The sequence below is a fragment of the Larimichthys crocea genome, chromosome XVI (assembly GCF_000972845.2).
Source record: "Larimichthys crocea isolate SSNF chromosome XVI, L_crocea_2.0, whole genome shotgun sequence".
NCBI classification, from domain to species: Eukaryota; Metazoa; Chordata; class Actinopteri; family Sciaenidae; genus Larimichthys; species Larimichthys crocea.
The window spans coordinates 9,809,629-9,822,426 of record NC_040026.1 but is presented as its reverse complement, the minus strand read 5'-3'; the positions used below and the strand labels follow the sequence as shown (position 1 = coordinate 9,822,426).

Below are 12,798 nucleotides of genomic sequence, written 5' to 3'. Positions count from 1 at the left end.
TTATAGGGAGGACAGTCATTTATCACAGAGGTAATGTAGTCTCTAGAAAGAGAACAGAGAGAGCAGTAGCAACCCCACTAACAGAGTGTATTTACCGTGCATCAGCCAATTATTTAAGTCTGACGTGGTAATGAATGTGAAGCTGTCCTCAGTGAACCAAACAGAGGACTCAGATTACTTTTTTTGAGGTTTATTGAGTTTATATTCACGATTTATTAGCTGCTTGTTTTGCCTCCTGATCAAGAGGCATCTTTAATATGCCGAGCGTCAGGTTTGTGTCATATCTAATGTCACCTGAAAGGTTCACACACAGGTATCTCGAGTGCGGTGGTCCACACACACCAGTAATGTTGGGTCATGGTTCTGAAGGGCGAACTCACTGAACTATATGAGGCTTCAGTACTTAGTATGGTGTGACCCCTGGTGGCTAAAGAAGGTAAGGTTCCAACATTTTCTTAGACTTTTCTTTGCCAACTCTCATTCTCAGCACACTTGACATCTAGGGGGAGATTCCTCTCAGTGCCGGCTTTTCCTGAGTTTCCAGCTTTATTTTGTGTAACAAGAGGAGATAAAGATTATCTCTTGAAATTCAGTCATGTATTTTATCTTTTTACGATGTTTTCCCAATCCAACTTCATAAATATACATATAAATTATACATATATTTACTCAGTTCAGGATTTTATATTCATCCAAGACGAACCCTAACCCCTGAACTAGTAAGTTTGTCTAGTTGCTCATGACGTCAGTCCATCATTACTCGTGACACGCTGGATTAGAGGCCTACTTCTTGTAGACAACCTAGTTGATCTTATTCTGATGTTGCTGCAGGCTCGTCTTCCTACTGTGTCTCCTCATCTGACCCCTTGTCATTCAGGAGATTACTTTACAGTCTCCCTTGAGTATTCCTTTACAAACCTTATTTTCTATGTGCGTCACTCATTTGATCCTGTAGCACTGTATAGGAGATGTATCCAGCAGTGTGAGGTCACACTACCCTCTATATAGGACATGTTAGTCCCATGTTTAAACTGTTAAAAACAGTCTCACCAGGACACTGTGCACTTCTAAGGACACCACAACCCGGACGCCCGAGACTGGAGTCTTGTGTGTCCGCCACCGGACTGACGTCAGCCAGTAAAACATCCACGATTTCCTTCACTGTGTGTCCATTGGGCTCCATCATGTGGCTGCATGCAGGCCAATGTGGTGCTGGAGGACAAAGAAAATGACCCCAAAAAGTCCTAGAAGAGAGGAGACTGTGCTTGTCAAGGTGACTCTGTCCAGAATGTGAAATTAAAATGATCCGATAAAGTCCACACCATGAGCTCTGTTACAGCTCGGTGATATAAAGCACTGTATCAACAACTCTGAACTGTAAATGTGTGCCCCTCTGAGATTATCAGAAGTTATGTTTGCTGGTCCACATTTTTGATTTTCCACTCTGCTGGAAAGTGGAGCAGAACATAAAATATGCTTTAGTCCCCACAGAATACATCAGCTACAGAGGGCTTTTCAAGTACATTTGGCCTGCAGCCAACTCACTGAAATAAGCCACATTATTCAAGTGGAGTCATATGCGCTGGTTTAACCTAATAATCAAGTTACTCATATCAGCAGACTAACTTAGGGACATATTAAATCTGCAAGAACATCTGCGCTTCAGCTCACTGTTTAATGGGTTCTCTTGGATATTAAATTTGATTCAATGTGTTTTAGAGCAGGAGGGAACACTGTCATCATATACATACTGTACATATAGATGCCTTAGTCTCTATAAGTAATACAAGTGCTACTACTGTCAGACACAAAACAGAGTACAGTAAATTTTGTTCACTGCAGTAGTGAGTAAAAGTGGCAAATACCGAGCTCAATATTTAGTCGATTTTAACAAGAATCAGACTCAAAACAAAACTTTGAATCAACAGGTTCATGAGAGAATCGCTTCCTTTTTCCTGTTCTGTAGAAATGAAAGTAATGCACAGACCAAACCCACAACACATGGGTATCATTATTATGGAGAAAGAGAAAGATTAAAGCAAATATTCAATAACCTTGTTGTCATAAGATTTAAAATACAGCTCTTTAAAATGTTAAACATGATAGTGTAAGTAGTAGTAGTGTATTGTCAGTCTATTTGATGCACACAGAGTACTACAGTACTTTAAATAGCCGACCAAATTAACTGGAAGTACCTTCAAATTATGTAAAAAATATGTCATAATGATGCTTAAAATTAAATTATGCACAATGAAGAGCTTGTTGAATGAGTCTGTTAGACAGTGTCCATTTAAACATGAATTAAAAATAAAACACTTCATCAAAACATCATGTCCATGTCATTCTTGTCAACATTGTCCATAAACATAAACAAATGTTGAACATCTTTGCATGTTCAAGAAGTCTAATTTCATCACGTCTTCATTACCTCAAGAAAAATCTATTGTAAGACAGACAAAACATTCAAGTATGAAATATTAAGACAAATAATTTTCTTTTTATATATTTCTGCAGCCTACTCAATGCCTAATGAGGGATATCAACATAACAACAAAACAAAATACATAAAATATAATTTTTACATTGATCAGACTGAAGCCATTTAGATTCAGTCTAAAGCATTTTCCACCTTTCCCTTTAAAGCAAGTGAATAGATGGACAAAAAATATATAACTATTAAAGTATCAATCGATGTATTCTCAGCTATTAATCACTGACTCTTATCATTCATTAACATTTTTGAGTCATTTTTTTCCCCCAGTTGTTGCCACTAGTTGCGGCCTTAAAGTTGTTATTGTGTTTCCTTTCCTTGTCTGTATTGTACTGTTAAGGGCCCCCTGATGTTAACCTCACCCTGTCCTTCCTTTTTCGTAAGAAATATACTGTTTACATAAACCACAATGACCCAGAATCTTGAATGAGTTGTTTCCCAACTTCCTCTTTGCTGTTTCTATATTTCTGTTGACTTCATATTTTCTCCATGAGTAAACAGGCCACTGGAAAAGATGATGAATGGAACAGATATTAGGAGTGGTTCCTAAAAAGGTGCTAAAAAGGACACCAGCCCAAATCTATTGCTCAAATGTAACACTTTATTTTAAGACAATTTTATTCATTTATGAGCAGTTTATTAGTTAAAAAAAACATTAAATATGTGTTTGTGTTTTGACAGAATTTAAACACAGATGATACGATTCCATTTGATATAGAAAGAATGTGCGTGTCTATGGCAACATTTTTACACTGAAAAACAAACTAAAAAACACATCTTGATCTTATATTACACTCTGCACTGACAGGCTCCCTGAGCTGAACTGAAGCTGACACTCTCCAGCCAAACTTTACACTTTACACAGTTCACAGTAAAAAGATGATGACGAAAAATGGCGTTTTCCTGAATGACGCGGGTTCTTGCATCATTGAGTAGCAACAGCTCAGCCCATGAGATCAGCTTGTGACTGCACTCTGGTTTCCTATCCTCGGTAACTCGAACTCTTGGCGTGGCGCGAGGATATCGAGCATCAGGTCTCGTCTTGTGACTGTAAGTAAATTGGCTTGGCCTGTTTCCTCAGGCGCTGCTGCATTCGCAGCTTCCTGCCTTTCTGAGTTGCAAGTCCCATTGGCGGTAGATAGGTCTATGGGAATATTCAATGAAATTTGTCAAGAAAACATTAACAGAAGAAATATATTATCTGTCTAAAATGTGTTTTTTACTTACAGCTCTTGGATATGGGTTCCTGTAATGTAGACCTGTAAAAGTAATGAGAGCATAAGCATCAACATTTTAAAATTAAAAAAACTGGCTACAAACGATCAGTCTTCCAAAGACAGGAAGTGTGATATCCCACAGTCCTGTGTGGTCCAACATGGCACATCATATTCTTTCAGTATATGGATGATTTGTGGGGTGTTTGATAGATTTTCTCAGGCAGGATGTGGACTGTTTATTGCTAAATGGACTGTACCACTCAATGTGCTCTTACACTACATATCTCATTCACGCATTCACACATGCTCTTCAGTTTTTGAGAGCTAACCATTCATTCACATTCACACATCGATGATGCAGCCTTCGGGATTGTGGTTAAGTATCTTGCTCATCCAGAGATCGAAACACTGATCATCTGATAGTGGATGAGCCGCTCTACTTCCTGAGCATTGGTGTAAAATTGTCTCTTTTGCCTACAGTTGATCTAATGATGTGTCAATCATTTCAGATGGTTGGTTCTGCTTTTTCTACAGTTATTTATCAGAAACATTTGTCAGTGCTTAATCATCTGCTTACTCATGCTGAATCCCTCTGAACTTTCAGCTAACTTCCTCAGCCACCCAATGACAAATATTGTGGTAATACAGTATCCACCACACTGGTTGACAGTCTTACTCTTACTTACTTACTGTGTGCTCACCTGAAGAGGATAAGGCTTAGTCAAGACTTATATAAGGACACTTGTGGAGTCCACTCTTACCTATTTCTATCCTTGCTTCACATTCTTCAATACACCTCTTTATTGATTCTTGATCCGTGAGCTAAGAAGAGGCGCACAATAAAAGATTAGTCATACAAACTGCTTCACGGACTTTTCCATCTCTGTGAGCAGTGTGTTGTTGTTCATACCTGCTGGTTCTGTCTGAACAGAGTGCGGGCATCCTGAAGTATGTATTTCCTCTCGGCCTCCGTGTCACTCGTAACTCCGCTCACTGCCTGCCAGTTTCGGGCGATGCGAAACACCCGCATGTACAGCGACAACACCGTCCTACGAGTCAAGGCCGTCATCAAGGCTGGTAAACAGCAGTTACCTTCACAGGAAAGGGAGCTGTTCAGAAAAGATAATGACATAACAAACTGTGTATAACGATCAGATAGATTTTTGTTTGCAAGGTTGAGGACATTATAATAAGGATTATACTAAACTCAGTCACTTTAATTGATCTGTCTGTACATAGGGACGCTCTAGTTTGATATCACTTTGCCTGGACATTACTTACACTTATGACCAAGAAACCAGAGAAATCTTTGTGATGTTCCTGCAGTCTAATTGATCTGTTAGGAGGCTCTAAGGCAAACCTGGCGTGTCTTGTCACCTCCGAGTTTCCATTGTGTTGTTCACAAAGCAGACTGCGTGTAGCAGTGTCATTATTGGGCCAGAAAACAAGAAATCAACCAGTACTAAAGTAAAATACTAAAAGTGACCCCACAGCAGAGGTATTTAGTTCAAGAACTGCCTTAATTTAACTTGTGTTTTAGCACAAACCATTAATAATTAATCAAATAACCAGTATAGCTGACATGGACATTTCACACTTTGACTGCTTCGTTGTGTCCCCATGATCCAACAGTAGATGTCACTACAGCCAACAAACAAACATAGCCCTTCAAACTGTTACATGACTGAGTGTGAATCAGATGTCCTGATATGTCGAGATGAGAAGAAGCGTTATAATAATAATAATAAGAAGAAGAATCCTATGAGCGCATTTGAATTTATTCTTATTTCCCCAAACAGAAAACATGAGGCAGTCTGTTTCACTTGTAAACATGAAGCTAGCTCTCCTTGAGCGTCCTCCTGACAGCCATGACAAAACATCTGCTGTGTTTAATACACGAGATTAAACTAATATCAAGATGAGCCTTCATATAAACACACTGCATCGGCGTCATTTCATTTCATAATGTTATGCATTAACACGAAGGCTTGACCTACCTGACTGTGTGTGAAGACTCCACTGTGGCTAGTTATGACAACACATTTGTCGCGTGAGGATGACGTTTTACCCAAACTGGCTTAAGAACTACAAAAAACTACAAACTATTAAAAAAATAAAAAACAAATAAAGGAGCACATCTACTTTTAATCACACATAAACTTGGATATTTTTTATATATTTGAAACATAATACAATTCACTTTAAAATATTATTCTGTCGGTAAAATGTCTTTGAAAAAAAAGCACGTTTCTGTATTTTTACAATAACATGTCCATCTGTGTTTAATGTAACATTTACGAGTTTTGTTAAAATTAAAACACGTATTTTTTTATTTTATTTTTTATCGCCGCCGATTGTCGCCGAGATGCGGATCAGCTGTTGGAGGCAGAGAGGAAGTGATGCAGGAAAATGCCCACAATGTAGCTTCAGCACTCAATGACTAAAAGGGGGAAGCACAAAGAAATTGGCTGCTTTTAGTCCGAGGTGGTCTTTTAACTCTATTCCTGAGGGCGAACATGATTGGAAATGGGCTCAAAAACACAGCCCGGTCGCTAGTTCCTTTAACTTATTTTTATTTTAGAAAGCGGAGTTTAATTTGATATTGATGTGGAAGTTTTTTTTTTTTTTTTTTTTTTTTTTTTTTTTTGCTACCAGCTAACTAGTTAGCAATCTGAGTTAACGCGACGAGTTTTGCCTCAGTTCGTCTCTGGTCGGCCAACTTAACAACTACTTGATTTGTACTTGGCATTCCTGGAGTGATGCACATCCAGCTCCACACAACAAAATCTCCCCAGACGGGTAAGTTTCTCTGCGAGGACACTCGTGTTTATTTCACGGTGTCTTTAATCGAAAGAGCTAGCTTTAGCCGAGAGCTAACTTTTAGTTACCCGAGCTGATGCTAGCTAGCTATGGCGACGTCGTTCAGGGCCAGCAGGCAGTCTGGATGATTAAATGTCTCCGTGTCGGTGATGTGTTGTGGATCGATAACATCACCACAACAAGTACTATCTGTATTAGTGACTGGTTTAAAATAAAAAAGCCAGCCGACTGTGGCTATCCAAACACTGTTTACATGGCGTTTCTCTGAGAGTCGAGCGTGTGCTGTTAAGCTCACTTGATCCTGTTTGTGCTCGCCACTTCCCAATGAGCATAACTTGGTTAAAAACAATAAATAAATCACGTTAACACAAGGTGAGCTGTTTAACGTAACCGAGGCAACAGTACTGCGTTATTCATCTTCCAGCCCAGCCTTGTTATCAGACAGTTTTAGGACTGATAATCTATCTTCGCCAAACTGATGGCTTGGAAAGTGTTTGGCTAAGCTAGCACGCTAGTTTGTTAAAGGGGGGTGATAATTAAAAATCTAATAATTACAAGAAGGCCTTCAAGATGTCCATCAGATGTTAGTGGGGTGAAGTTAGCCTGAATGGGCCGGTGAGACATTTGCCTCAACATGTCCAGTGCAGTGATCAGCACAGCTGATTATTATTATTGTTATTAGTCAGACCAAGATTGTGGTTTAATGATTAAAGGTTGGCTTCAGGAGTGCATGTTGTGGATTTAACATGAGTTATAAAATAATTCAGGGCATGTGTCACCGCACACCTAACATCAGAGGTCTCCAACCCCAGAACCGCTCATGTTAAAGCTTTATCTACACCATATAAACAGTCTTTACTTCAAAATGTTACTCTGTGATTGAACAATCCTGCAACAAGGCAAACAGTTTTGTTGTGCTCAAATTACATATTCATCGCTTGTTGACTAAAATAGTCCTGCAGGTTTTTGGGGCATGGTCGGCTATCACTTTCTGCTTATGATGACAAGATAATGTGTCTTTTCAGCATTGCCGATGTCAAGGTCACAATGATGGAGCAGAATAGAAAGACGCTTTGATCTGTGGCCAATGCCATCCGAGGGACTGTCTGTAAGTAATGTCCTCACCGACCACGGATATCAAACACTTCAATCAACTCGTACAATTTATGTGACAGCATGATTAAATGTATGAACATATACTAATTAGATCGTGCTGTGTCGTGTCCCCGGTTTAGATCAGTAATCTGATTTTCACCTTCCTCTACATGAAAGTATCTGATGTTATTACTTGCTTTTTGGTAGTTTTTTTATTCGCAAGTTATTTTACGTTAGTCACAGCCTGAGTTACTGCAGTGACGTTGATTTATTGGTAAGATCTGGAAAATATTAGAGTCCCCTATTCACCTTATCTTTTCTGTGCATTTAGTGCTCTTTTATTATGACCTGGAAATGGTCACAGATGACCAAATACTCTTAGGAAGATGCTTTGCTTTGAATATCAAAGGTTGGGAATAATCACATTAAACCCACGTTACTGCAGGGATGTAGTGAGGCAGCAGCATTGTATGTAATGCCTATTGTTGAACCTGATAACACACCATCTGTCGAATGTGTGATACTATTATAACTGTTTCTTCCTGATACCAAGCAAAGATAAACACACAGTTATACACAAGCCATTGTAGATATAGTACAAGAGGCATATTAAAGTTATGTAGTGGCTTTCTCTAATAGAGGTTTCTATCTGTGCTGCATTGTCTGTATACAGACTGTTTTCTCTGGTCCCCACTAGGGTTTTTAAGTCTGGCAGAGGAAGACCTGGATTTTGGCAGATTTGGCACAGGTACTCTTCATGGTTTGACTTCCTTCTGTAATAGCCACAGAAATGTGGATCTTAACCTTTGGATTGTGAGCAAGACTCACTCAGTTTAGAGCTGCTCTCTATGGCAATTAACATTTTAAATTGTTCTTCACCTCAGGCCTGAGGGTATGTTGAGACGTCTCGCCAGGCCAGAGCAGAGGCGTCTAGGTGGTTCGGACGGGGACTGAAGGCGAGGAGGAAAGACAGACGAGGGGACCAGGGAGGAAGACATGGGCCAGTGTGTCACCAAGTGTAAGAATCCGACGTCCTCGCTCGGCAGCAAGAGTGGAGACAAGGAGAGCGGCAAGTCCCACAAGAAAGGAGGCAGCGCCAGTGGTGGCGGGGGCCACAAAGAAGAGCCCAGTGCCCCGTGTAGCAAAGCCACCAGCGAGCTGTCTAATGGCACCAAGGCGTTGGAGGTCACAGTGGAGACGCCGGTCATCCCTGCAGTGATGGGGGAGCTGCGCAAGGACGAGTGCCTGGACAGAGACGGCCTGTCAATGATGCGCATCGATGAGCTGTTCTGCTGCTACAAAGATGAACACGAGGATGCCATCTTGGAGGAAGGCATGGAGAGGTTTTGTAATGACCTGTGTGTGGACCCGGCAGAGTTTCGTGTGCTTGTTCTTGCCTGGAAGTTTCAAGCGGCTACCATGTGCAAGTTTACAAGGTGAGGTGGAGTGTCAGGGATTCGGGCAAGGTGTTGTCGTCGCTGGTATTTGTTAATCAGGAGGACCTAGCATAACTACTGTACAGTAATTCACTACAGGAAGTCATCTGGGTTTATTCTCTGGTTTATTTTGGTGTTAACATCTGTCGTTTCTCAGTGTGTCCGAATGACTAAGACACATACCATGTAACTGCAACGTCCCTGGTTAGATTCCTTTGTTGCACATCCTCTCCCTATGTTTCCTGTTTTTATCGTCACTGTTAGTCTATCTAATGAGGGTGAAAATACATAAAAAGCCATATCTGTTTTCAAATCTTTTAAATTATGTAATGTAAAGAAATCCCGGAAACCTGAAGTTAAAACATTAATGAGGATACACTTTGTAAATCTGTAGGGCCAGTGATCGTTACATTTAATATTAGTTCTCATAAATGGAGCACATGTAGTTACTTGCATGTAACTCAACATGCTACCCAACTCCTGATACAAGCTGTGATCATCCCATGACTGGTTAAATGTATAACGCCCTCCTGACAGGCCCTTTCAGATGATCCAGAACACAGTGCTGCACCCATTACCCCGCTGCTCATTGAGCTTCACTGGCTACCCTTAGCAGCCCACATTAAATTTAAATCCCTAAGGCTTGCCTGCAATGTTGTCTCCGGTTCTACTGACCATTATGCTCCTCTAGTGAACGACGCCTGGCTCTGCCACCCGTTCGCTCAGGGCAATCCAAACTTTTCTCATCTGTTGGTGGAACACTTAGCAGTTCACGGGCCTCCTACTCTACCTTCAAAAACCTCCTGAAGAGCAGCTCTTCGGGGAGTACCTCCTCTCTGAGCACTACCAACAACTGGACATGCTAAATCTATCCCCTTCTACACTGTCACTTGATTCTTTGAGAGTAGTACATGTCCTTGTCGTACTATACCTTTGATTATTTCCCCTTTTTTAAGTTGTGTTGGAAAAAAGTGTCAGCTAAATGTAACAGGCAAAATCACCCACTCAGCTCACCCTATACTGTTTGACCTTCTAGACTTCTAGTCTTTCACTTTGCAATGGTCCATCCATCAGACCTGAAACTCACTGTTCAGCAGCAAACAAGTAAACACACACACACAGACACAAACATATACACAGGTAGGGGGGCACATACAGGAAATGGATCCTGCTGTGCGCTCCCACTGTGCAGTCAGTGTCTGAGATGAATAGGGCTGACCGTTGTAACTGCTGCCCCTCTCTGATTTTTAACTCAGCACTTTTCTATCCCGGGGCTTTGGACAACACCACACTCTGGTTACTGACGTGATTCATTGTCACCTGATGCTTACAGAAGCTGTTTATATTACCTTTGACTTTGAAAGCCTATTATGTTGTATATGTGCGTGTGTTATGGCCCACAGCACTAAAATGAAATAATGTTTGTTTGTGTTAAAAAACAGTTTTCAGTACAATTATTAAATGTTCCTCAAACTGCACAGAAACTAGGCCTCCCCTTTGTCAGTGTTACCTTTTATTGAAAAGTTTGCTCTCTGCTTCTCGGCCTCATCATCCTGAGTGAAATATTGTTATTCTGATGTCTGGTCCTGTTTACTTTGTGTCACCAGGAAGGAGTTTGTTGAGGGCTGCAAGGCCATCCAGGCAGACAGCCTCGAGGGTATCTGCTCGCGCTTCCCCTGCATGCTGTTGGACGCCCAGGGCGAGGAGAACTTCAAGGACTTGTACCGCTTCACCTTCCAGTTTGGCCTGGACGCCGAGGAGGGCCAACGCTCGCTACAGCGCGAGATCGCCATCGCTCTGTGGCGCCTGGTTTTCACCCAGTGCACACCCGCGATCCTGGAGCACTGGCTGGACTTCCTGTCGGAGAACCCCCCAGGTATTCGGGGAATCTCAAGGGACACGTGGAACATGTTCCTCAACTTCACCCAAGCTATCGGGCCTGACCTGAGCAACTACAGCGAGGACGAGGCGTGGCCCAGCCTCTTTGACACCTTCGTGGAGTGGGAGTTGGAGCGCAGGAAAAGAGAGGAGGAGCGGGCACTGACGGCGAAGGAGGAAGAGGGGAGGTGTACTGAGACAGAGTGTTCTCCCACCACAGATAGACTTGAAACAGAGGGAAGCCGCGGCTCACAGACTTGGGGGGGCCACTGACCAGGAAACGAGAAATATTTGTGAGGAAGGGAAGGATATGACCTACGCGTGAACTGTACATCTGTGAATCATTGGATGAATATTAGTATTACCATTACAGCTGTTCATTTCGCTCTCCTTTTCTGTTGGGGTGGGACTCCTGCTTTGCAACCTTATTTTTTGGTTTCTGAAAGGGCTCTAAGAACTGTTTATGTTTTAAGCACTTCTATTTAAGTTATTGTTTTACTTTCTCCTCCCATGAGTGTTTTTAGTAATTGGACACGTGGTCCATTTTAACCTACCATAACCCAGCAGATATAGCTCAGTAAAGGCTTGAAATTTTTTTTTTTTTTTTTTTTTTTTTTAAAGAAAGCCATAATATTTCCCCACAATTATCATATAGATTTTGACCTGGTAACACTGCTGATATGTTTTCTACAAGGAAAACACTTAATAATAAAGAAGAAGGGAAATTTGGGCTGTCGGTCTACAAATAATTTCTTACTACCAAAATAAAAGAGGGTCAGGGTCAGTGAAATCATCTTTATTGGACTAATCGTGCTAGATTGTATGCTTTGATCTTGCAGTGCTGTGAGGATGAATTGGTTGCACTTGTATTGCCTTCACAACTGTTTGCCGTTTGCATGGCACAACAGTAATGGATTACAATTCTGTCACAAGGGCATTTTTTTAAATTATTATTTTTTAAATGATTCAAAGACGTAATATCCGTTTTAAAATCCCAAGTTGGTTTTCATGGTAACAGACCCACCTCCTCTTCTGCGTTTGAGTGTTTTTTGAGTGCTATTAGTGCAGTGAGCGGCTCGGCTCGTTTTAAGCAGCTGGCTGCGCTCCCCTTTGACCTCTAGCATGTACCATTTTTTTGATGTCCACCTATTTTCAAGAAGCAGTTAAGTGTACACGACACAATGATGCTGGCTTTTCTCTGATTCCTCAGATCGAATTTTTTTTTTAGGGAAGTCTTTCAAGACAACAAATCAGCTAAAGCTAGGTCTTGGTCATTTCTCAACAGAAGATGCCTAAACCTGTGTTTGCATTCAGGGCTGTTAACACTGGGCGCCACACAAAAAAAGCTTATATTGTTTACCTGCAGGAGTTTAAGAGTCTTCACATCCTTGATCTGTTATATTTAAAAAAATAAATAAAAATGTGTGCGCACTTCACAAATAATGTTGACTGCTGCTGGTGATGGTTGTAATGGATTGCACAAAACAAAAAAAAACAATGGCATGCTTAGTTGCTATACTTGCAATGCTTTGCAGAGAGATTGATGTCAACCACATTATTTCCATTTTAAAAAAACTGTAGATTGATCTTTAAGTATAGCCTAGGGTGTTTTTTGGGATGAATGAATGAGTGTTAACTAGACATTCTGGCTAATCAAGAGTCTGTGATTATGGGTCCAGTTGTGGTAAGAGGGTGGCCATAACCTGAGCTGTTTGGTTTACATCTATAATGGTTTTATTTCAGACCCCCTTTTTGTCCTCCTCCTTTTTTTTTTATATAAAATGTATTGATTTATAATAAATAAAAACAGTGTTGAACTTTTGACTGTTGACCATTACAAATTTGTGCGTCACTTTTTATT

At 40.9% G+C, this 12,798-nt stretch overlaps 2 protein-coding genes across 12 annotated transcripts in view; one reads left to right on the top strand and one right to left on the bottom strand.

The window, feature by feature from the left end:
- The window catches only part of dcun1d3 (defective in cullin neddylation 1 domain containing 3), a 54,752-nt gene extending 41,978 nt beyond the window's left edge, over nucleotides 1-12,774 (top strand). For 2 of the 6 annotated variants that reach the window (XM_027289361.1, XM_027289360.1), the window contains 4 exons: nucleotides 7,554-7,636; nucleotides 8,321-8,371; nucleotides 8,508-9,059; nucleotides 10,667-12,774. In XM_027289361.1, the coding sequence (XP_027145162.1) occupies nucleotides 8,620-9,059; nucleotides 10,667-11,210 (984 nt within the window). In that variant the 5' untranslated portion in view covers nucleotides 7,554-7,636; nucleotides 8,321-8,371; nucleotides 8,508-8,619 and the 3' untranslated portion in view covers nucleotides 11,211-12,774. Of the gene's footprint in view, nucleotides 1-3,427; nucleotides 3,542-6,123; nucleotides 6,508-7,553; nucleotides 7,637-8,296; nucleotides 8,372-8,507; nucleotides 9,060-10,666 lie in introns of those variants that run through there. The other 4 variants (XM_010736280.3, XM_027289363.1, XM_010736278.3 and 1 more) reach the window with 4 other exon arrangements.
- On the bottom strand, nucleotides 3,075-7,524 carry lyrm1 (LYR motif containing 1). Of its 6 annotated transcripts, none has more exons than XM_027289368.1 (5): nucleotides 7,084-7,524; nucleotides 4,619-4,800; nucleotides 4,470-4,530; nucleotides 3,719-3,750; nucleotides 3,075-3,635 (listed from the first exon to the last, which is right to left on the bottom strand). In XM_027289368.1, exons 2-5 carry the CDS (start codon nucleotides 4,775-4,777, stop codon nucleotides 3,522-3,524), a joined length of 366 nt encoding a protein of 121 aa, XP_027145169.1. In that variant the 5' UTR covers nucleotides 4,778-4,800; nucleotides 7,084-7,524; the 3' UTR covers nucleotides 3,075-3,521. The 6 variants fall into 6 exon arrangements, with proteins under 6 accessions (XP_027145169.1, XP_027145166.1, XP_019117028.1 ...); XM_027289365.1 differs by having other exon boundaries at nucleotides 4,619-4,817; nucleotides 7,084-7,523; XM_019261483.2 differs by lacking the exon at nucleotides 7,084-7,524 and adding an exon at nucleotides 5,706-5,942 and having other exon boundaries at nucleotides 4,619-4,817.
- Nucleotides 12,775-12,798: the final 24 nt, after the last annotated feature.